Source organism: Salminus brasiliensis, chromosome 7 (genome assembly GCF_030463535.1).
Source record: "Salminus brasiliensis chromosome 7, fSalBra1.hap2, whole genome shotgun sequence".
Lineage (NCBI taxonomy): Eukaryota > Metazoa > Chordata > Actinopteri > Characiformes > Bryconidae > Salminus > Salminus brasiliensis.
In genome coordinates, this window is record NC_132884.1 from 33,141,574 (window position 1) to 33,166,401 (window position 24,828).

Consider the following 24,828-nt stretch of genomic DNA (forward strand, 5'->3'; position numbering starts at 1 on the left):
TGTAAAAGACAGAGAATTATGATTTGCTGAAAATGTTGTGTTTTATATTTGATTAGCTAGAGAACCGCGATTACTGCTTCTGATTTAGACAACAACAAAAAAAAAAAACAAATCTGTAATTTGACCAAAAACACCCAGACTTTACAAATGACTATAGGTCATGTTTAGCAGGCATGTCTGATGGGATTGATTCCTTCTTTTTTGGTGGAGAATAAAAAATACTAGATTTTAACAAGTCAACCCAACAGAAAAATGTCTTAGCTTCTCATCATCTTCTCATGTTCTTATCTTTGTCTGAGGACAAATAAAGCAAATGGGATCTCCCTCTGCTCGGATGGACTGCTGAAAGCTCTCGGAGATGTAGAAGAGAGATATATAAGAAACGAGGAGATCTTACACTTGTCTTACATGAATCTTGGTCAGCTGAGACTGAGGTGAGATCAGTCTGGCCAAAAAGAGATTAAGCCACCTGTGAGACATTAATCTGATCAAAGTGAGAAAACCCAAGTGTTGTTTCTCAGGAGCTGAATTTTAGAAACAGGACAAATTGCTCAAGTCTCAATTTGGTCTCAAACAGGTCTTAACCATTAGGAGAAATAAATGAGACGAAGTGAAGATTCACTGGAAATGCAAAACACCACACCACCCTATCAAGTGACGAAGTGGATTGAGGAGTGAGGAAGTTCAGGGGACATCATTGACGAGCATTGACAACGTGTGGGCCTGTGTTGGGAAATGTGTGGTGAAAAAAAAAAATCTGACTGCTACAAGAGGTCTCTGGACAGCAGTGGAAAATGTGTGCTATATTTTACAATGTTAAATAAAGAAAACACTGTAAAATAAAGCAGTCATCAAGATCAGAGGAGGAGGGCTATGAAACCCCAAATAGACACTCTTAATTTTCTGTGTTTTGTTTTGTTTTTTAATTTGACTTTTTAGCACTTATAAGAGATAGATAAATTAATTAATTAATGAATAAGTGACTGTCAGTGTTAGTAATGCAATAACCTGATAATGTAAGGACAGTGTACTGTTTTTATGCCTGAGGTGCTGTAAGATCATTAAATTAACAGAACTGGTCCTATGCCCTATGGAAATCAACTTGAGGTAATTAATCTTACATGCAATTAAACAAATACTCTTAAAAACACTGAAACACCCACTAGACTATTTTATTAAAGAAAAAAATGTATTTTCTCACTGTCTCTCCATCTCTGACAGAATTATAGCTGCTTTTAAAAACTTAACAAGGCTTACAATGGCATAATTAATAGGCATTTTATGTACAGCCATCAATGGCCTTTTCCATTCATAAGTATTAAAAGCAATTACTTTGTACCCTCTCTCCCTTTCTCTCTATCTCTCCCTCTCTCTCTCTCTCGCTCTCTCTCTCTGCACTATTGTACTATCATTATTGTAAGAAAAGTATAAGACAGACAATGGGTTTAGCCTAGTGACTGAGGTCACAGCATACAAGCCAAAAGGAAACTTCAAACTTCAAACAAAAGGGAAACGAACACATCCACTGGCAAACGGCTAATTAGCCAAGATAATCCCAGTGAGCATCCTACAAAGTGATGGCCAAATTTCTGTGCCCCAGACCACATGTATGTGTGTGTGTGTGTGTGTGCCCTTTTAAAAACTGCAATCAGGGCCTAGAAAGGTTTCCTGACAGCAGCTCGCTGGCACTCTGTTCACAGCGGCAGCTACTCCACTGCTGTCAGCGATTCTCGGCTAATTGCTTCCATCAGTAAAAATCGTTATGATCCACCACCCCCCCTTCCCCCCCATCCTCGTCCAAAACCAAAAAGCCCACGTTGCTTCGAGTCGCAGGCCATCCGGCTGTACATCTCAATGGGTAATAATGAGAGGCTAATAATGAGGAATAGCCTGTAGGTCTGATTAGCGATTAGACTGCGCACAAGGCCAGATGAGTTAGCCAGATAGGCTAAGAGCTGCGTGTTTAAATGGTGGTAGCTAAAGAGAAGGAAAAAGATCTAGATAGAACTGACAGCTACGGAGCTGCGGCTTTTTAGGTGGATCATTGCTTCGGAGTATCACTTTTATTTGGACAGTTAGCTTCAGTTTCACATACTGTATACTGTATAGTGCACGTTTAGCAAGACCATTAGCAAGCAAACTTTCAGCTTTGACTGTGCTGTATCTACTTACATCTTCCCACTTATTAAAAGTAACACTTTTCACCTTTACAGTGGATGCTCCCAGGCTAGCATGGCATACACTGTGCCCAAGGCCTTTTATCACTTCCACTATATCAGTCAGTTCGAATAACACTCAAGGCAAATGTCATGTGTGACAAATGGCACTTGTTTCAAATATTGCTCATTCCAAATATCACATATCCCATGTCACATGTGTAAAATGTAAGGATTTGCTATCTGAAAGGCACATCCCTAATCTTGTAGCAGCAAGTCACAAACAACGAAGGCCTGTGAACCTGTGTGCTTAGCCACTAGCCAACAAATACTCCAAGTCTCTCTGGCTATATCTCTCTCCCCCATCTTGTCATCTACCTGCTCTCCAAATGTCATGCAGTAGCTCTGGCCTCATCTACTGTGGGAACCAGAGCACGTGACTCCTCATTTCCCAAAGGAGAGACTGACCTGCCCTTCAGACACCAAAATGTCACCGTCCGAATGCTGACATCTCCCTCCCTCACTCGCTCTCACCCTCCCTTCCTAGTTGTGCATTCCGACGAACAAAGCATTTGCGCACTGAGGCATGCTCTGTTCACAACACAAAAAAAGTCAATGCCAGACCAGGAGTGATGTAAGGGGACATGCACGATCTCATCTGACATAACTTCACAGCTGCCTTGCCAAGGACATAGCAAAAACTTACAACAGTCTCCAAATGCCAGGAAGCTCCAAAATATCTGTAAGGCATGGTTAGGCTGTTAGATGGCTCTCACAGTCTCATTATGTGTAAGGTCAATGAATACCAATCCAGAAAGTGCACCATTTAAAGGAACGCATTCTGGATGCTTGTGTTAGCATTACAGCAGAGATGCTTCTGTGTGTTCAGTGTGACTGGCAAGATGGTGAATGGCATATTGAGCACATTGCGTCAGACATACAGTCTGTTTATAGTTGCTGGTGTGTTTGGCAGGTCATAACTTTTTTATTCACACGAGTAGTGTTCAAAATGGTGGCTTATACCCATTCATTTAGTACCTAACGTTAAAGGTGCCAAATAATGCAAATACTGCACTTTAAAGTTCTTTAAAGTGTGTGATTTTAGTTCATTACACAGCTAACCTGACAACTACACCAACTTGGTGACCAGCTGTTCAATCTTAATTGCCTTAAAATGCTCAAATGCAGTTTTACAAGCCTATTTACCACCCTGTTCTTTTCATTTTATGCTTTCATGGAGAGTTGTGGAAAAAAAATACTGACATGGCGACCCAGGGTAGCTGCATAGCATTGCCTAGCCTAGTGTGGCCCAGCACTGTTTTTAGACCCATAACAAGAAGTGTAGCAAGATGTGCAGTTAGCTAGCTGAAAGGATTGTAGGAGGGTCTGGTAGGGTCAGCTTTTAGTCTAGCACCGACTCTTAACCCGGCTATCGTGCGTGGCTCACACATTTCTCATGGGTCTCCTCTGGATGTCACACAGATACCCACAATGACAGAAACCCTCCGTTGGCCCTTCTCCAAGCAGTGCCTAACTAGATCAGCTGGCGCTAGGTTTGGTGTGTGTAAAGTTTGTGGGTGTAAGTAAAATGAGTCAAGGCTGTTACATAACAGCTTTGGGGTTTTGGGATTTTTGCTTTTGAAGGAGGACACAGCGGTTAAGCTTCACAGTGTGTCACTGCCATGTACTGAACTCTCATTATTCAAATATGCCAGTGTTTGGGCAGTTTTGCTACTGGGTTAATTTCTCTTGTCATGTTATCTCCACCATGTTGGGTAGTTTTTTATAGTTTAAGCTGCTAGAATAATGTTTTTTGAATGGATTCAATTGCTGGTTTAGTGACGGGATCAGAGGAAACAGCTTCTTGTAACATGTTATAACAGTTGAAGTTTCCTAAATTCCTGAATTTTCTAAGCGAAACAAGTAAATACTGTACATGCTTTCATTTGGGTTCAAATCTGTCATTTTAATCATAATAGTATGGTTGTAATTTATTGCATTTGTAATAGCATTAGTGTTAGCTTGTTAGGATGGGCTAGGATGAGCTGCTGTTAGATGGTATAAGTTATTATATGGTAGCTGTTGACATTTGTAACTGAATGTATACATTTTGAGTTTAATTCACATATTTTATTAGCTGGTGTAAATAAAATAAAGAAATAAATATTTTAAACAGAGTTACGTTCAGTTATGACAGCAACAATACACAATGACTAATACTTAGGCTCCACCAATACGTCAGGAATCTAAATGCAGTGTGAGTGTTACAAAAGGTCTACTTGCCGTGTGCTCCTGAGCCTATTTCTAGCTGCAGTGGTGGATATTTCCTGAAGCACACAAATTACACTGGTAAGTTTGACCTGAAAAGGGCATTCGTTTAAGTCCTGTGTCTTCAGAAAAGACAGCAGCTGTCAGGTTGCATCTGATAATCAGCTCCAGCAATGTGTTTTTCACGCCTCTTTTATTTCACCCTGCATTCCAGTAGCTTTCCCTCTGGCAAATGACTAACAAATCAGAAAATGCTTGATTGCTGTGCACAAATAACCTGCTAATGCAGCTTTCTGGCAAAAAAAAAACCAACCGGCATTTTGATCATATAAACACAGTCATATCATCTTCTGGGTCTGTAATTATCTGTGGAGTAAAAATAATGTAATCGCATGCGTTCTCATATACGCTCTCAATTATACGTATGTAGTTCTGCATGCTGCTCACTTGCTTTTCACTGGCTGAACTGTCATGAAGTGTTTTTGCTGTCTGAAAGGGCGGCAGTTACAACAGACCTTTACATAATGCTGGAAGGAGCTGGGGCACAAGGAAGCACCACTAGTTAGCTGTAGGACTACAGGTTTGAATAATGTCCTGGTACATTAAAGCAATAAGACATAAATGTCAGACATCTGCAATTTTTAGCATGGTTTGCACTCTGAAATCACAGATAAGCCACCAGGTTCTCACATTTTTGTCTGCAGAACTATTTGGTTCACTGTTAAAAATAAAGGAACTAAACAGAAAGAAATCCCTTACTTTGGAACAACGCTGAAGAAAAACTCTTTGGGTTCCTTAAGGAACCTTTCAGTGAATTGCAGAGGTGGCAAATTAACAGAAACTGTACGCAAGCAAAATGTTCCTCTTAAAAGTATAGAGCTGTAAGTGTATTTGCATGGAAACTCTACTGGTACGAGAAAACAATATTTGATGGCCTTAGAAATGCATAACAAGTAATTTGAGGCTCTAAATTAAAATGTAAGTCATAAATCAATTTGGTGGTGGTTGTTCTTATTATTTAATTTTTTTTTTTAAATAAGATGTGTTTTTTGAAAGTTAAGGAACCTTCCATTTCATGTAAAGGTTCTACATTAATTAAAGGTAACACCAAATGTCAAAGCCAAGAGTGTACCAGATCAATCCATTTCTTGACAGTTTCTTCAGAGCCCATAGAGATAGAGAGGAGCGCTCCAAAAGATGTCACTTAGAACTGATATTAAAATTGATAATTGGTTTTCATGGGAAACAATTTGACTTTCTCTCAAACATCATTTTGACACATCTGTGCCCAACAACATCCCTCTTACTCCCTCCACCTCTCCCCCCATCTCTAATGACTGCCTAATGGCTGCTAGCATTGCTACGGACTCTGTGGTGTTATTAGGTTGTGCTCTCTGTGCTCGCTTAAGGTTACAGGAAGGGGGATTTGAAGTGCCTGAGCGACAGCGTGCCCCTAGCTCTCTTTAGCCAGTAGGGCTAAAGAGGTTTGTTTACTGGGCACACCTTGGCCTGACCTCAAAGAGCTACTGGGACTAAATATGTGATTAGCTGTGTGTTAGCCCGAAGCACAGGAGCTCAGGCAGCCTGGAAAGCAGCTCTCGCGGCCCGCCGAGAGCTGACTGATTGGGGGTACTTGCCATAATCAATCACCCACTCTATTGCCAAGCCAGCACATATACCTCTGTGGGGAGAAAGATGGGCCCTCCTAACTTGTTGCTATCTTTGTCGCTGCTCCTGAAACGCAGGGCGATTTTATTTAGAGCTGCCCTTTGGCTCTTGAAGGGGAGATTAATTGCTGCTGCCTCTTTCTCTTGTCCCCAACGGGTAGCTATGAGTCTGGAAGAAAGAAGTCAAAGCCTTGCTAAAATACATGTAGCCAAGTGGTGGATTTGTTTATGCTGTCGCTGGCCCTCGTTCCTGTGGGGTTCATTTCTTCAGCATTATTTCCCCACTTTTAGGCTAACGTCTTGCCACTGTTTGCCCATGTAGATAACACTCATTACTGCAATGTGAAGTCACAGCTCTTACCTATTGCCCAGGGTTCTCTCTCTCTCTCTCTCTCTCTCTCTCTCTCTCTCTCTCTCTCACTCTCTCATTTTCTGTCTTTTTCTCTATCTCTCTCTCTCTCAGTCCATCATTACAATCTCACTGATGAGCTTGGCACCTCTCCTGCGGCAGCCATAACCTCTGCAGTTGGGGTCAACGAGGCTAATTCCTATCAGGACATACAGGAACCACAAAAACATGCTGTGCTAATTCCAGCCTGGGACTGTTTTTGGAAATCACGAAGAGAAGACTTTGCAGAAAATGTCCTCAGAGGCTCTTGAGTAACCACATGGCTTATACAGTATACAGTGCATGGACTTAAGACATCCACTTATTCATTGTTTTTTCCTGAAAGTAAGGGTATTATTTTTTTTATCCTGCTTTAGTTGGAATAAGACTGTCTAATAGACTAGGGAGCATTACTGTGAGGATTTGATCGCATTTAGCAACAAGAGCCTCAGTGAGTTCAGGATGATCACCACCCCACCTCATACCTACCACCCCACGGGGCACTAACCTTTATTTGCTCAAGATGCTACATCATGGGAGGATCCCAGGAAATATCACTGGCTGGCTTAACTGCGGTGCAAAAAGTCATCGCCCGGTGTTACTTACCCCTGATATCCTATCCATACATCACTGGCTCAATATCCTAATGGATGAATTAACAATGCAATAGAACTTTTCATACATTGAATGATGGTATAGTGAATGTTCTTTGTTAAGACTATTAATTTTTAGGTGTTCTTGTGGTGCCAATGCAATTAGCGATTGTGTTCAATCCCATGTAGGTGTGGGTCGGGTCTGGAATATTGGGTGTGTTTTGAATATTGCAATATTGGGTGGATTTTCAAATAAAAAATAATTTTAAAATGAATCACAAGGAAGCAACATGGAGGAGAACTCAAACACTGAGCCAACTGAGCACCTCGAGCAGCTGGAGGTTATATTGCCAAGCCCTGGTTCTAAGGCTCGGTAAAGAATCATGTAACCAATTTCTGTACCACAAAGTTGGAATGTGAGAACCTTTTTCTGAGTTCCCAAATAATTCCATGTTAGCAAGTTCTAGGTTCTAGTAGAAATATGTTAATAAGCATGGAACATTTACATTACTTGAAGAGGTTCTGCACACTCATTAACCAAAATGTTTTTTGAAGAATCATCCATTACAAAATGTTTTACAGAACCAAATATGGCTCTTCTCTGTCACTGTTTTTGCACAGATTGTTGTGGGTATAGTTGCCATTTGGGAATGAGTTGTTTGGACAGGTGGGCCATTTTGGAGGACCCCTGGGCCAACTGAGGTTAAGTAGAGGTTAAATGACTTTGTGGAAGTGAAAAGCCATTTTGAGCACACAAGCATCGGGTCAGTTTTTTTCTGGACCTGAACCAGCAACTTTAGTAGCGCTTGGCACCAAGGCTTGGTGGCTGTGTGTTCATGAGCAGTGTTAGTGTGTGTGTGTGTGTGTGTGTGTGTGTGTGTGTGTGTGTGTGTGTGTTTGACTCACCAATGTGGCTACGGTGTGAGGAGGCCAGGCTCAGCTGCCCCCACAGAGACAGCAGACAGACGCCAAGCAGTAGCACTCTCCTGCCCACGCTCCACAACTCCCTCTCCCGCATCCTACACACACACACACACACAAACATAGATGGTTAGATCATAGCTGCCTTCCAGAGCACAGGTCAAATACACATGCATGCACAGACCCAGTGCTAACAAAAGCAGCACGAAGCTCTGCAAGTGGAGAAACACAGGATCATCTGGCCTCGCCGCTGTCAGGGATTCCATCAATCATTTACTGTATGTTCTCAAATATCAGCCTCTGAGTCAGCCATTTTTCAAACGCGTTAGCCGGTGACACGATCCCTCCCTGTTTTGGTGGTCTGCTCTTGGCTGGCAAACACAGTAATCTTGATATACTATCAAAGGCTGTTGGCCAGTAATTCCCCCTCTATCTTCGTGAGGGGTCCAGAGAGACTCAAACACACAAAAGCAATCAGAGACTCATCTCGCTGCCGGGCCAAGCTTGTGTTTCCTTCATGGGAGGGGGGGGGCAATCTCAAAATCACTGCCATCCTTTCAAGGCCTTTGCCAGCATATCTTATCAAATTAGCACAAAGATTGGTTTCATGCGTAGAGCTCAGTGCCTCCTTGTTTGGCGGAGACTTGTGAGGATTTTCTGCATATGTTTAGCAGTGAGACTCGGCTCTGCAGCTCCCGTCTGCTCTTTCTTCAAGCAGAAGGAAAGAAAATCATAGAGTCTAAACAATTCCAGCAATAAAATGCTGTGATTAAACGCTCCTTGATTCACTGAATCAGGTGTGTTGTTTTTTTACTAAGAGCTGGGCCTCACGATAGCCGTTTGTGTGGACAATAAAGAGTGCTGAGTGCATAAAGAGCCTTTTTCTGCAACCAGGCATTTTTCAAGAGCGTGCCATTTCTTTTTTTAATCTTTAAAGCATCCTAATCCTGTCTCAAGAGATTCAAAATGCAAACATTAGCATCTTAAGCTGGAATGAATGAGAGCGGTTTATGGTGAACTTACAGTCGCCTTGTTATGCCATTGAATAAATTGCTTGAAAACATTTGCTGTTCTTTACAGTGTGTGAAAACACTTTGATCAATGAGCCACTCGAAATGGTCCAATAAAATCTTGTTACATTTACATGCATTCATCTTCAACTGAACATGTACCATTTTGGTCAAATTCATGCTCCGCTGACTGTAATAGGGAGAATGGCATCTCTGTCAATGCCACTCAAAAAAGTCATATTTATTACTCTACCGACTCTAGTCTGCATGCTTCTTTCACTTCAGATACTGAGACTCTCAGCTTTTCCAGAAATGTTCAATTGTGACTTGTATTTCCAGCAGTGGTGTGAAAGTGAATTACACTCCCCACCTGTAGGGGGAACCCAGGAGGAAAAAAAAAAGAAAAAAAAAATTCTTGCATTATGCTGCTTTAATACTATTAGATCAATATTGTGGCTAAGATGTATTCATACTATGGCTTCATCTTTGATGCATTCTAGGCTTTAAATAATGTATAGGGAACTGAAAACTTAAATTAAAAATAAAACTGAAACGTCCTGCCAGTGCCAGAACTCCAGAGCAGTCAGGTCCACTGCTCCACAGCCCAGTGCTGCAGGCTTGTTACCCCTCTATCTACCAGACGGTATTGGGCATGCTGACTTTAGACTCAAAACATTTGCTCCAGAGCACCCGGTTATATTGGCAATGCTTTTCTATGGTGGCTAAACAAGCTGGGCATGCAAAATTAAATACCTGTGTCAGTAAGGGGAGAACCTGAACTGGATACTTTTGTACATATAGTGTATGTTAGCATTTAGAATCATATAACTTAAATGCTAGAATTACTGAATAAAATATCTGAAACATCTTGGTGTGTGGTTTGTTTTATTAAAATCAAAGAACATTGATTATTATGTCAAACAGTTTGGCTTATGTATTTTGTCTGCAGTTCTCATGGAACAGTGGATCTATTTCACACCATTTCAAAACAGTTATGCCATGTGTTTCAATAAAATTCTCAATAAAATGTTGTGTTTCTATAACATTGTCAATATAACACTATTTCACTCAAGTGACAACAGACAATTATTTTGGAAGAAGTAAACAGGCTGCTGGGTGAATATCACTGGTTTACAAGAGTGTAGCTGTAATGCTGAATCCATGCTCTCTCTCAGTGTCATTTCTGACTCATTATCACACTGAATCAAGATGCTACCATAGCTTAACTCAGACAAGCTGTTGGGTGCAATTGAATTAAATCCATAGATGATTTTTTGAATAATGACTAAATGAGTAAATATTTTCTGTGGTTATACGATTATTGATATTATAATGATAAAAAAATGATATTGAACTTAATTTTTAATTTAATTTAGGTACTAATCTATTAAATAGAACTGAGTGTAAAGGGGGCATTTGTTAATTGTCAAAGAATACAATTGAGTCCTTGAAAATAAATAGACATTAAAGGCTGATTAAAATGATTCCATTCACATTAAAACTATAAACACAATGAATAAAAAAAATACTATGAGTAATATTAATTATGTATATAATTATTTTCAAAAATGTCATTCTTCAGCTACCCACAATCAGTCATAGTTTTTCTAAGCAGTAGAGGATATCTTTCTTATGTGCACATTTATATATATATATATATATATATATATATATATATATATATATATAAACAAAATCTAACAATAGAATGCCTACATACATATTGTCTGATTCTCTGCCAGTGTTACAAAGTGCCCAGCATTACTGGATAAAAGAGCATGCTAAATCCAGCATCTAGCGAGCTAAGTCACTCACAATAAAATCCATTCAAATCTAGGATAGCCGGGTGTTTCTCAGCCCTCTCCAACATCCATTAAGACTGACCACACACCACTTAACCATCACTGCACACCTGCACTTGTGTATTTACTGTATTCACTTTTCCCACACACATCTGTTTATTGTCTTGTTGTCCTGCTAGTTAGTGCCATGTGTATTTATTGTATTTATGGTCCTGTGTGGTTACTGCCACGTGTCTTAGCAATGGGTGCAACTCAAAGTAGCTGAACGCATTCATTACACATCAAGGGGTGTCCACAAACATTTGGCCATATAGGTAATATGTTTACAGAAACGAATTCATAGGAATTTATGCAGGCGTTTATAGCATTTCGAGTCTCCTCAGTGGTTGACTTGGTCATGATTTTGTATTTTCACTTCAGGCAAGTTTAACGTCTGATAGGAATGCAGTCATTTTTTATTATTATAGACTATTAACTATATAAAATGTATCATTTAATAAGATAAGTGTCACCAAAAATCAAGAAACGGCCCTGAAGTCTAAATATTTCTTAAAGAAGGACTACTAGGCCTCCTGCTTGCGTTTTGAAAATCTCTATTTCTGGGGTCACAATGATGGCAAATCTGCAATTACTACACAAAGCAAGGGGAATGCCCAAGCCTCGGATGATGTCAGAGGAGGTCAGCTATGTGGAAAAACATCAACTCTAACACAGCCAGTGCAGCCCAGGCAGCACTCAAAGCACTCACACCTATTGATTAAACAGAGATGTGAGTAAACTGCGGCCAGAGCGGTCAGAGCCTTCTTTTTTCACCAGTCTGAGGGACACCATGCGGCTTCGTCTGTGGATGTGTTTCGGTTTAAGGGCAAAACAAAGCCGCCGTAATGCTTCAGTGTTTCCATGTTAAGCAGCTGGTCATGTAGCACTTGACATATCCCCGAGGCCAGCCCATGCAGCTCTACTGTACGTCCACTGTACCAGCTTCAACTGCTGGAACGGATGTTAGGTGGTTATGAAAGACAATGCCTGCCCAGGACAGCAAAGGTCATGTACAGAGCAGTCCACAGGACTCGTTTCAACGCACAGCATTGTGGGTAATAATGCAGATTCTTATTCAAATTATCCTAAAGCTGCATCTCAGCACTTTCTTTTTACGCCAGTGTGGTGGCCCCAAATAACCTGCTCACCGGACTCTGTGATGAATAACCAGAAAAGTTCAGCGTTTACAAAGTTTTCAGGTCGGTGTGCACTTCACAGCTCTACCTCTATCTGACGTAGGTGGTCAGAAGAGATTTTGTCGCTGGATAGGCATAAATACTGTGTATTAGCATGAAATAATAGGTGTTTAACCTATTCTTAATTAGCCCTCAGAAATCTAGAGGAATTACAGTTGTTTTGCTGTACGATTTAAAAGTAATTATGTTATTATTCACATAATAAACAGCATGATGAATTACATTAGATTCTATTTACATTCTGTAACCACAGGCTTGAGCCTGCATTTTCCGTCTGGTTCAATGTCAACAAATATAAATATGGCCATAAAAAAATGATGATGGGACTTCTTTTAACAAAACAAGACTGAGTCCACTTACAAGCATAAACATACAATCGCAAGAAAATGCATAACCACACTCTCAGCAAAATGTGAATGCGAATGTTTGCTGCATTTACAAAGAGCGCCTCACTCCACGCTGTCATAAACAACTCCTGCTGTCAACATTACCACGTTAACACACGCGATTAATCTGCAAACTCTAACACGTTAAGTTTGACCCCAACGTCCTCCCAGAGGTCACTCTCTTTACAGAGGCTAGTGACATATTAGCAGATTTATTCGCTACTGTTGTGCTTACATTTTATTTATGCTGAAATATGGATTAAATCATCCCATAACTAACTCTCATTCTCTTAACCCCCCTGCTGCTCCTCTCTTAGCTCGCTTAATCCAGCCCAATGACTGAACATCCATTTATCTCTTAAAAAGTTGTTGAAGTTTTCTCTATTAAAGCTTAGCCTAGATATTATATATATTATAAGAGAAAAAGCACGGATTCCTTTAGCCAGTTCACTGTTAGGTATACCACACATTTCTTTGTTCTCCCACCCAAAAATTCAAGGACATCCTGAAATAGGTCATTTGCTCTAAATTATTCTGTATTTTCACTTATGTGATTTTTTTGGTCATTTTTAGTCAAATTATTTTGATAGATGATTATGCATGCTTAATCAAGACGCCTGCCTAACCAATATTAAACACACTACACAGATTAAGGCCAAGCATATTCTTGAAAATCAAATCAGATCAGAGTAGAGGGCACAAAACCCACGCTTAAGGACATCCCTAAAAGCACAGCACGCTTTTGACCTAACCTTCTAAGAGACTATAGACAACTAGAGGCTATTATGCCTTATGTTGTTCTGTATACATCACCTCCAAAAGGCAGAAGACAGAAGTTATTCTGAAGTGGGCCTATGACTCAGTCTCTCAAAACAAATGAGCCACAGGGAAACTTGTAAAACAACTGCCCCCGAGCTCAGGACTCATCATCTTTCTGCATCCTGTATGAAAGTTTAAACACAGAAGTGAAGCGGATGTCAGCGCTACTGTGTGCCAGGGTTAAAAATACGAAATCATGAGGCTTCCACAGCAGAAGAATGGGCGTTAGGAGCAAAAGGGGACTCCGGCAAACCGCCTAAACATGCAGGAGTGAGTCAGCGACGAGTGCCGACTCACACTGCACCACCTGATTCCCCCGGAAGAGTGCATCATTTTCAAGCGAGCGTCTCAACCTGCCTCAGCCGGCTAATTAGTCCCTTTGGAGTGCCCCCAGTACAGATGGCAAGATGTCTGACATATTTATTTCTGTTCCTCTCATCAAACCTCTCTCCTCCCTCTTTCTCTCACATTTTTCCCCTCTCTCTAACACTATCTCTTTCTCTCTCTCTCACACTCACTCTCTCTCTCTATGCTTAAGAAGCTCTCTGGTGTTTTTAGATGTGGCATCACACAGGCTACCAGCACTGGTTGACCTTCCTGTGCCTGTGTGCAGGTATGTGTGTGTGTGTGTGTGTGTGTGTGTGTGTGTGTGTGTGTGGATGAGTGGGAGAAGAGGAAGAAGAGAGGTGTGTACAGGCACTCTTTCCTCAGGGACCGGACACACAAGTCTTCCGGCATGTGAGCGAACAAGTGCAGATCCAGACATCTGTTCCATAAAGCAGAGAATCAAAGCACGGGGGTGGAGGAGAAAACTTGTCTCAGCAGGAGGAAGGACGGAAGGATAGATGGATGAGGGGGCGATGGAAGGATAGATGAGGAGGGAAGGATGATCAGTTTATTGGTTCGTTATCAGGCGATTTAAGATCTTGTAGATTAGCTGCTATGTGGTGCCTCTGACTCTGTTTACACCTGGTCACTTCATGCTTCTTGAGTATCAGGATTATATCTGAATAAGGCTAAGCAAGTGTAAAACACACCCAATACTTCGGGAGGTCGTCTGAGACGTGTGTACAACCAAAACCCCAGTTATAAAAGCCGCCCAACAAGCTAACTCACATATTCTGCTCCACACAGCGATCAGATTCCTGAATTCCTGAATATTCCTTGTCACAATACAACCCAAATATGAGTCACATGACGTGATCAGGTGTACACAGGGTCTTTAAAACTGTAAAAAAAAATATTTGAGAAACAAATGTTCACTTTCTAGAGATTCTAAGACAGATTCCAGCTCACAAGTTCAGATCACACCAACTGACAAACACAAACCAATGCAAAGGTTGCAACACAACTGCTGGGCTGGTTTGCCACGGCCGCTTGTGTTTGTTCGCATTTGTCAAGTTTATGTTTGGTCGGATTCGATATGTTGAATGTTCATGATGATGCTCAGGTAGTTGGCCATGACTCGTACAGACATGCAGGCCCCATTGAAACTAATGAAACCTCATGCTTTCCTGGTTACCATAGCGAATAGCTCACTGATTCTGCTGTTAAGCTCAAAAAGCAATGTCATCAAAAATGGCCTTGTTTTGGAGGTAAAGGACCTACTTATTGCCTAAAATCTAGGTATATTTGGTATTTTGGCTGGGGGATATTACTGATATTTTGCCACCTTATACAAGGTAAAGCTAGCCTTTTAATAAAAGCGGGGGGTGCTGCTCTGGTTTGTCTTCATTTTCCAGTTTTTTAACATCTGCTTGGAGGAGAAAGAGAAAACCACAGGCGTGTTTGATCTGGAGCCCCAGTGAAAAAGAAAATTACCTCAGGACCCCATGTGACTTTAATCCTGTATGAATATGGCTTAAAAAATGCAAGTCTTAATCAGTCCCCATTTTCTAATAATGAAGGTCTGGTGTTGTGTTGGGTGGGGTTATTTTCTGGACTTTACAGTGAGGAGGGTAAAGGAGGACATAACTTAACACAAGGTTAATGTAACATAATAAATAGACTGATATAATAAACAGTGGGATTTTTGTTTAATGTAGCATTAACATCATCCTTAACTGGAAATAAAATAACTAAAAAGCCCAAGTTCTGACAAAAAAAAAAAAAACACCTCCACAAAACATGCACTTTGCGTTCTCCTGGCATCCACCAGGACTGCCAGATACTGAAGACTGATTCATCACTACAGAGAACGTGTTTCCACTGTTGCAGAGTCCAGCCAAAGCTCAGTATTGCGCATACTAATTTTAGGCTTGTTTGCAGCTGCTTAGCCATGGAAACCATGAGCTGAGGCAGTTTGGAGCTCTGCTCTGAGTGATGCAGGAGTATAGGTGCTTTTTACACGCTCCAGTACTTGGCAGCCCTGCTCTGTGAGTTTGTGTGCTCTACCGCTTCGTGGCTGAGCTGTTGTTGTTCACTGAAGCTTTCATTTCACAATAACAGCACTTACAGTTGACCGGGGCAGATCTAGCAGATCTTTGACAAAAAATCATCCTGTCACAGTGCTACATTTAAAGTCACTTGGCTCTTCTGCCACTCAAATTGTTCTGCCTGTGTTTGTCTCTGGAGATTGCACCCGGTGGGTAGTTTCAATTTGCATGGTATTGTGGGAGCTGTAGCAGTTTAGGAGAATTGCTATGCTAACTCTAGTCTTGTTTGACTACTTTTGTCCATATAGTGTATCTGACACTTCATTGTCCACTGACAATCATATCAGCCAGTAAAATGCTGTTTAAACGCACCTATCAGAGACTGTGCCATTTGTATCAAATTAAATTATTATTATTAGGATTTTTTTCAATTATTAACTCATTAAAACCAGTATTGCTATCAGCCACCATATATCCCTACAGCTATACAGGCCCAGCTATGAAGGGATGTATAGATGCAGTGACAGAAGAAGAGCAGAGGCCATTCACATGCATGCGTGCCTGAGGTAGACCACAGCACGAGTCAGTGATTGACACTGACAAGCTAGCGCTGGGAGTAGAAAGCAGGAATTTGTCGGCTGGCTCTATTCTACTCCGACTTCACAGCATTTATTCAAGACAGGCCTGGCATTTTTGAATACAAAGAATTTCGTCTGCAGGCTAACGCTCTGAAAGACTGAAGCGAGCAGACATTTTATATATGCAACTTCCGCACAGCTCTGAGACTCTGTCACAAAGACGTTTTACAATGACCAAACTCTTCATTGTAACAGCTGAACGTCATCATAAGTGGGACTTCACAATGGCAGGGTTTAGAAGAAATGAATAATACAGCATATGGTCAGCCTGGCAGGCTAACAGAGGACCTGTCTGTGTGACATTGTCAGAGTCAAACACTTCAAAGGAGACTTTCATTCAATCTGCTCTCCACCTTCCAATAACGGCCAATGAGATGCACTCACAATGACACAATTCCACTGTCAGTTGATGAAAGTTGTCTAAATAGATGATGTTGCCAAGTCATCGATGTTTCAATTAAGTTGAAAACGAGGTCTTTAATGCTTTAGTAACATACAGTACGATCACTGTGGTGGTCAAAACCTCTGTATCTCCATGGTAAAAGGTTGTGTCCCATCATCACCATCATCATCACTAAAAACCTAGCTTTAATGTACTGCAGGATTAATGAGGCTCATTTGAAGGCTGATATGCCCCTGTGTCCAGATTTCAGGCTGATCCTAAACAATGGTCTTCCCATATTCTTCCTGTGAGTAATCCTTATCCTTCCACCATGTTTACAGTCCATCATGGTTGTCAGATTTTGAATTCAGTATTTACCCACAATTCTGTGTGGGATGAACACCAACACCTTCTGCCCAAGGAAGGCTTTCTACTAGATTTTGGAGCATTGCTGTGAGGATTTGATCGCATTCAGCAACAAGAGCATTAGTGAGGTCATTATGTTGGATGCTCACCACCCCACCGACTCAACCCCAAAGGTATTTGATGGTGCGCCATCATTCCAGAGGACACAGTTCCACTGCTCCACAGCTCAACCCCTCTAGGCATGGTGCCAATAGGTTCATGTTTATCTGCTCAAAGGTGTCCTATTCTATTGGAAACACTTATCTACAGGGACTAGACAAGGTTGTTTGTGTGCATATGTGTGAAATGGGGGCAATTTAATTTAAATGCTGAATGCATTTATTGAAAGGGGTGTCCACAAACATTTGGACATGTAGTACACAACTGTGTCTTGCTTTCGTCTGCCATGGTTGTTTCGACGTTAAGTCACATTTGCTCAAAAGAAATTGTGTGAGATCTCTTGTGAAAGAGACAGAACTGTTGCTTGGGATGCTAGTTTGTGAAGATCTTTGGTGTCTTGTTCTGGGTGGATCTTGTAACGTTGGGGGTTGTGATGACTGAAGTATGACTAAGGATGAAATATAAGGGGAGTCTGTCATCATGTGTGGAGTCTCTCATGATTCCAACATTCATTGCAACATAAAAAAGAGTATATTTTTTATTCCAAGCAGTTTTGAACCATTTCTACTCTTCCCTTCATGAGATTTCTTACACAATGTAAAGGGCAGATGGCTTTTTCAAATCACGTAAACAGCAGAAAGCTTTTGTTCTGACAGTGACAATATGTTACACTGCAAAAAAATTTATTTGAAGTATTTCTAAAAACAGGACTGATGAAGAGCATTACTTTGGTTCATTTGTTCAGTTATTTTGCTTTGCTCCATTTTAAATCAATTATCAGAGTGGAATCAAATATTCAAACTTCTTCAGGGGTATCATTAGACCCAATTTACTAGGGCCCGTACCCCAGTACCTTCAGCCAATCACCAGCCACCACCTGTGTTAAAAATTCCTCTAATCACACGTTTTTTGCTTCTTTCAGAAGTGACGTGAATCTCTCCCTCCTTCCTTCCCACCGCCACCAATTTTGTCCTGACAGATGCCTAGAAGTAGGCTTCTATTCAATCACAATAACTGTCAATAATAAATTCACAATTTACACGCTCATGTCTGCAGTCTTCTGGTAGAAATACAGGACATACCATGTAAATTACATTTATAGTATTTAGCTGATGCTCTTATCCAGAGCGACTTACAAGGGTACTCATATTACAGAGGTGGGCCAATGTAGTGTTAGGAGTCTTGCCCAAGGAGTCTTATTGGTGTAGCGCAGCATAGTCACCCAGACAGGGAATCGAACCCCAGTCTCCGACATGGTGTGGTAGCAGGCAGGTAGTGTTATCTGTTGCGCCACACCAACCACAAATTGACTACAGGAACTACATTTCCCATAATGCCTTAGCACTTTCCTAAAGTAATGAGTAATGAACATTTGTACATATTTAAAAGAAAGCCAGCCATGCAAGAGACAGTATAATGATAGCTCATAGCTATTCGTTTAGGTTATAGCCACTTATAACCGTATTATCTACCAACAATAGCTGCATATTAGATCACTAAAGCAAAAGCATAGCCTAGGCTTTATGTACATTAGCTGGTAAAAGGGCCATTGATAACACAACAAAATAAGCGTCATGATATCAGCAATAGAGAAAATCTCAGTTTCACATATATTTTTTTTTGGCCACAAAGGAAATATGCCATGCATATGTTACCAATATCAATACAACTTAACTAGTAATATTATTACCATTATTATCATTATGATGAAATGATTATTAAAAATGATTAGCAGTATTATTAACTAGTGATATTATTAGGCAAGCAGAAGGGTACAGCTGTACCCCTCTAAAGTCTGTATCTGCCCTGGTACAAGTAGTCAAGAAAAAAACTGCTTGTTGCCACTTGAAATGCACTTTTTGTGTTATGTCTATAGTGTGTACATTCAGTGACTCAATGCTTTCGCTTTCAACCTGAAGAACAGGAAGAAATTCATTACAAAAATAACTTCTTTTACAGAAGCAACAGCCTCAACCGAGCTCTCATTTGAATTCTGCAAGGTTGCATTCAGTTGCCAGTGGCACAATATGCAAAACAGAAAGCTATAAATCATTTTGCCTTAGGATTACCTTTAGAAAGTTTACATGCAGTAATGAGTAAAACTGCAGGGAATCGAGAAGAGCTCTGCGATAAAAATGGCTTCTAATGTCGCAGTAGAAATATTGCTGGTTTAATTCATTAGTTCCGTCTAACGGCAGCTGGCTCGTCCCCTCTGAACGTGGATTAAGTGTTGAGTTCTGGCTGAACCTCTGCTGCTCTGGGAGAACCTTCCACTTCAGAGCCTTCATATGCACACATACACACACTCCACCGGTCATCAGTTCATGCTCAGTAACTCTGCAGCAACACGTCCAGAGTTATTGGCGGATATGTCTGGAAATGCTAGATGCAGAAGCAGTGGATTAAGATTGAAGACTTCACTGTTGTTGGCACATCAAGCCATTAGAAACTCCGGAACACGCTGATGAACTGGAAGACTGGCACCTCAAGAGCACAGGCCAATACTACACAGCCTGACCTGTCAGAGAACATCTTGTCTGGGGTCATCACTCACACACACACACACACACACACACACTAGGACTCATACTCAAACATACACAGGCACAGTCATGTCTTGTTTAGTTGAGTTGAGTCTGAGTGTTCTTGGGTTGTGTTTAATGTTGCTGTTTTAGTACAAGCCTGGAGATGATTCATTTACTAGTGAAATATCTGATTATAATTTACATTCACATAAGATTTATTTCAAGCTGTTCTGGACCATTTCAATTTCTTAATTCCTCACTGAATGTTCACACAACTCCCATTGGAAATGGGACATTGGAATCTCATCAGTCAACAATATTGTTATATTAGTTGTGATAAACTTAAAAACTAGCTAATAAACCTAATATGCAATAGTGGTTGAATTGTTTCAGGTGTAACTGTAGTTGTGGGGGTGTCATTTCAAACAGATATGAATTTGGATTAATTATTTAAAGAAAAAGGTCATACCTGCACATGTATTGATTTGGCTTTGTCCAAATATATTGTTTATATAATAGATCTATTTGAACATTCCATTCATAGGGCAGGCCTGTAGCCTGTATGTTTAGTATATCTAGTGTATTTAGTGCATTTAGTACATTTGTGTATATTAAGTATATTTTATTTTGTATACTTATTATATTTAGTGTATTTCGTTATGCATTTAGTACATTTCTTTATATTTAGTATTTTTTATTTTTATTATATTTTGTCTATCTAGTTTATTTGGTTTTGTATTTAGTACATTTAGTGCAGATTTTGTATATTTTATTCAGTATATTTATTTAATCTAGTGTATTTTATTTTGTCTTAAGTACATTTTTGTATTTTTAACATATTCTATTCTGTATATTCAGTATATCTAGTGTATATAGTAGTATTTAGTACATTTGTGCATCAAGTATAATTTATTCTGTAAATGTAGTAAATGTAGTTCATGCTATATAATCCGTATATTTTAGTGTTTTTAGTATAGTTTTACATATTACATATAGTGTATTTAGTGCTATCCTGCTCTAGAGTAATTACCTGGGCTTCACAACAAGCATTTTACTGCATGATTGTTCTGACATGCTGTGCAAATGACAAATAAATCTTGACTTATACTGGCCTCAAGTTTCATTTCTAATTAGGTTAATCTTGTTCTTGCAAGCAATCAATACACATATACAAAATTTCCCCCTGTAAATAACATTTCAATAATCCATAAATAAGTGTTGTTGATGAGTCTCGCAGGGATGTCAATCACACATGCACATAGGAGTATTAGGACCATGTCTCGACCACTTTCTCAGCTGGCTCTGATCAGCTTTTTTAAGCGGCGTTTAGTCAGATTTCTGTCTTGGTTGTTTCTCCTCCACACTTTGCATCATGTTTAATACAACACTCTGCTGTACTATCACAGAAACAGTTTTCCTATTTTACACTGGTAGAGAGAGAACGTTCAATAAGACTCTGCCATTTACAGTGATTTCTGTGCTAAGCTGCTTTTGGGAAACCAAGCATTGACTGGCAAGAAAAACAAAAGCATCTCCTGACCTTTAAAACGAGTACTCTGGAGTTTTAAAATTCAAATGTATTGAGGTTTTTTTCCTGTTAATGTAATTGAGTAAAAGTACAGGTACTCAATTTCAATAATACTAAAGAACAATTTTTTTCAAAATATAATTGAATACAGTAATCCAATATTCAAGTATTTAACCCATGAATAAGTTCAGACAGTTTTATGTATAATTCAAATATTTTATATTTCCCTTTTACAGACTGTAGTAGGCATATTATCAGATCTTTGAACTTTTTAAAACATGACATTTTGCATAATTTTATTGACTGAAAGTATATTATTCCACTGATAATTATGATTGCACAAAGATTGTTTGTGGCAATTCTGGTAAAGGAATACGATAAAAGTATAAAACATGTTTTAGTGTGAGAAATACATGGACAAAAGTATTGGGACACCTACACATTAAACCTACAGGAGCTTTTATTACATCCCATTCTAAATCCATAGGCCTTAATAAGGATTTGGTCTGATTAGGTCTGAAACTCTGCAGAGCGTTGATGACCTTTATGCCCTATGCTCAACAGCACCCGACGACCCCACTCTGTAACTTTACATGGTCTGCCACTTCATGGCTGAGTTGCTGTGGTTCCTAAATGCTTCCACTTTTCAATAACACCACTCACATAGAGGAATATCTAGTAGAAAAGAAATATCACCACCTGACTGGCAACTGTGGCATTCTATCACAGTACCACATCCACCTATTTCCTCTATTTACATCCACATTCTTTCACTAATGTGTACAAAGGCAGACTGTATGGCTAAGTGCTTGAATGTATACACCTGTGGCAAAGGGACTGAATTAAACATTAACATTCAATAATTAAATGATGTCTCAATACTTTTGTCCATATATTGTATATTGACAATATGATTTTACTAACAAGACTGCAAGATTTTAACAGCACCTGTGTGTGTATGTGTGTGTAATGTACTGATTCAATCTCTCTCTCTTTCCCCTTGTGTTTCTAAGTCCTCCCCAGCAGTCCTGAGGGGTTAAGCAAAGATTAAGCAATAGTTTGGGTTCACTCTGCACCACCACAAGGACAAGAGCAGGGTTTGTCTGGACTAATGCAAGGTCAGAACCCTAGACTTCAGGGCCAGGGATGAGTACAGCAGTACAGAACATCCAGAGCATGTTCTGTCTAGTCGAGTATCACTACCCAAAAAAGAGTAGACGGTACATGCATCCAGGGAGCTGCAATTTAAACCTATTTTCTAAGCAATCTCAAATAGAAAGGGCCGATTGTTCAATAGAGACCAGCTCACCAAAACACAGCCCATAGTTTGATCTTAAAACTTCATAATGGTGGTTGGATACAATGTCAGTTCTTTTAATTTCAGCAGTACAATGGTTCAGTCAGGAAGCCCATCTGGGCCAGAGATTTCACTCAGTGAGGCGAATACACTGAAAAAATGAGGAGAAAATCTGACTTAAATTGAAAGCATGAGAAGAGCTGGGGAAACTCTAATAAGATCAAAGCCATGCTAAGTGGATCTTCAGGCCTTACTTTCACTTCTCAGCTGACAGTGTGTCTGTCCAGGCTGAAAATGATGCTGTCTTGTTTTGGCTGTGCTAGAAACACATTCTTTATCCAAACAGCCGACTCCGAAACAGCTCATCCACAGGACAGCCTCAACAAAGGAGACAGTATGAAGAGAAAATATAACGAAACGAATGGACCGGTTAGGGACTACACCTAAGTCTAGACTGAACAAATTGTTCTCATCTTTTCTGTGAAGTCCAGACAAGATGATGCAGCACTGTTAAGTTTATGTCCAGAACTGCTCCACAGAAAGATAACAACAGGAGCACAGAAGCAACAGCAGAACAGGTAGTGCACTGCCCTATCTGTCATCTGCCCACAAACATGTTCTTTTTACAGAAACTGTTGCTAGGTTATACAGGCTTTACAGAACACTGACAGAAGTATTGCTTAATCCAATAAGAAACTGTCACTATGTGAGGCTGAGGTCCCAGTTTAACATGTTGCGCTACAGATTTGGACTTTGTAATAGCTGAACAACAACAGATTTAACAGTGCTAGCCTGATTACACCACTGAAATATTCCACACAACACTCTGTTTACACTCATACATGTTTTAAGCTGTAGAGCTTTTCCAAACAGAGCATGGACAGATTATTAAAGCAATTAAAGCAGCATTATGTGAGACGTTCGGCTCCTGGGCTCTTTCTACAGGCAGGGAGAACATTTCTCCAGCAGCTCCACCAAAGTTCAATAGTGCAGTGGAGCGTGGTGCAAAAAAGGTGCATTTTGCTACATAATGTTGCTTTAAAGAGACACAACAAAAATCGGTGGCAACCCTGTCTCAATGTGTTCTGTTTTACTTCATTTTTGAGAAATATCATGAAACCCAGAGAAAGCAGTGAATCGATGTAGCTTGTATTTAAAGTAAAGGATCTCTAAAGACAATGGTTTCTTCTATAACAGGAATTGATAAGGGGACAGGCAGCAGGGCATGCTTCTATTCATAGGGATGTGAATGAATTGTGCAAAGCAGACACAAAACAAACATGGAGACAGAGCCAGACACCAGTCTGCACTCAACCATTTAGAAGTACTTACCTCATGCAGCACAACATCATCATCTGCACTGGAGATAGGTAGACAATATACTGGTAGAACACTGGTAGAACAGAATAAAATGACCAACTATCATGCTTCTGGTACAAATGGACACTGACCAGAACAAGGCTCAAACCAACAACCCTAGGCCCCTGTAGCTATGCAGCACAATGTGCTGTGCCACAATCTCACCTATCCCATATTTTTTTTATATAGCATTAAAAATGCATCCAGATGTCAAATAAGTTGGCCCAGGAGGTCCCCAAGACAAACCCTCCTCTCTTCTGACTGACATCAGAAAGTAGACAGATAGATGCAAAAATGGCAGTATTGTGCATAATCATACAAAGTATGATACAAATAGTTCACAGGAAGAAGAATTACAGAGAGTCTCTCGTATCCTATGGAGGAGATGTCCAAAAGATTACCCACAAACCAACATTAACAGTCCGCTGATTGTGTCAGACATGTACAGCATGTCCAGATAAAGCAGTATTTCCATGTAGTCTGCTCTTTGTGCCTCAAGGCTCTAGAGTGAACATCAAGTTGACACTCATAGAGCCATATGGTCAGAACTGTGCAACTAGCAGCTGATCTTCAGAGATAAAAAGGTAGAGCATATTAATAATCTCACCTAATGAATAATGCATTATGAAAGAATGATATGTAAAAAAAAAAAACTGAAGCTGAGACATCCCTTTAACATTTATGTTGAGTCCACTCCTTTGTATCTACAGGGATTTTCTGGCTTTCATTGTTTCTTTTTATTAAATACAGTATAACTGCCTAATAGGGCTGTGTTGTGGCAAATAACTGGCGATACGATATGCATCACGATACAGGAGTTACGATTCAGTATATTGTGATATATTGCCATACTGAAAGCAAGGTGATATACTGGAGGGTTGTTTTTTTTTCAAAATTACAAGAGTACAACACTGCTATCACAATCCACTGTCTGACACCAATCTTTCCAAGTAA

General features: G+C 40.1%; 1 protein-coding gene across 1 annotated transcript in view; it reads right to left on the reverse strand.

Moving 5' to 3' along the window:
- tafa3a (TAFA chemokine like family member 3a) overlaps positions 1 to 24,828 on the reverse strand; it is a 126,557-nt gene that overhangs the window by 35,905 nt on the left and 65,824 nt on the right. The window contains exon 2 of the mRNA XM_072683139.1: positions 7,979 to 8,091. Coding sequence (XP_072539240.1) covers positions 7,979 to 8,090 — 112 coding nt within the window. The 5' untranslated portion in view covers position 8,091. The remainder of the gene's footprint in view (positions 1 to 7,978; positions 8,092 to 24,828) is intronic.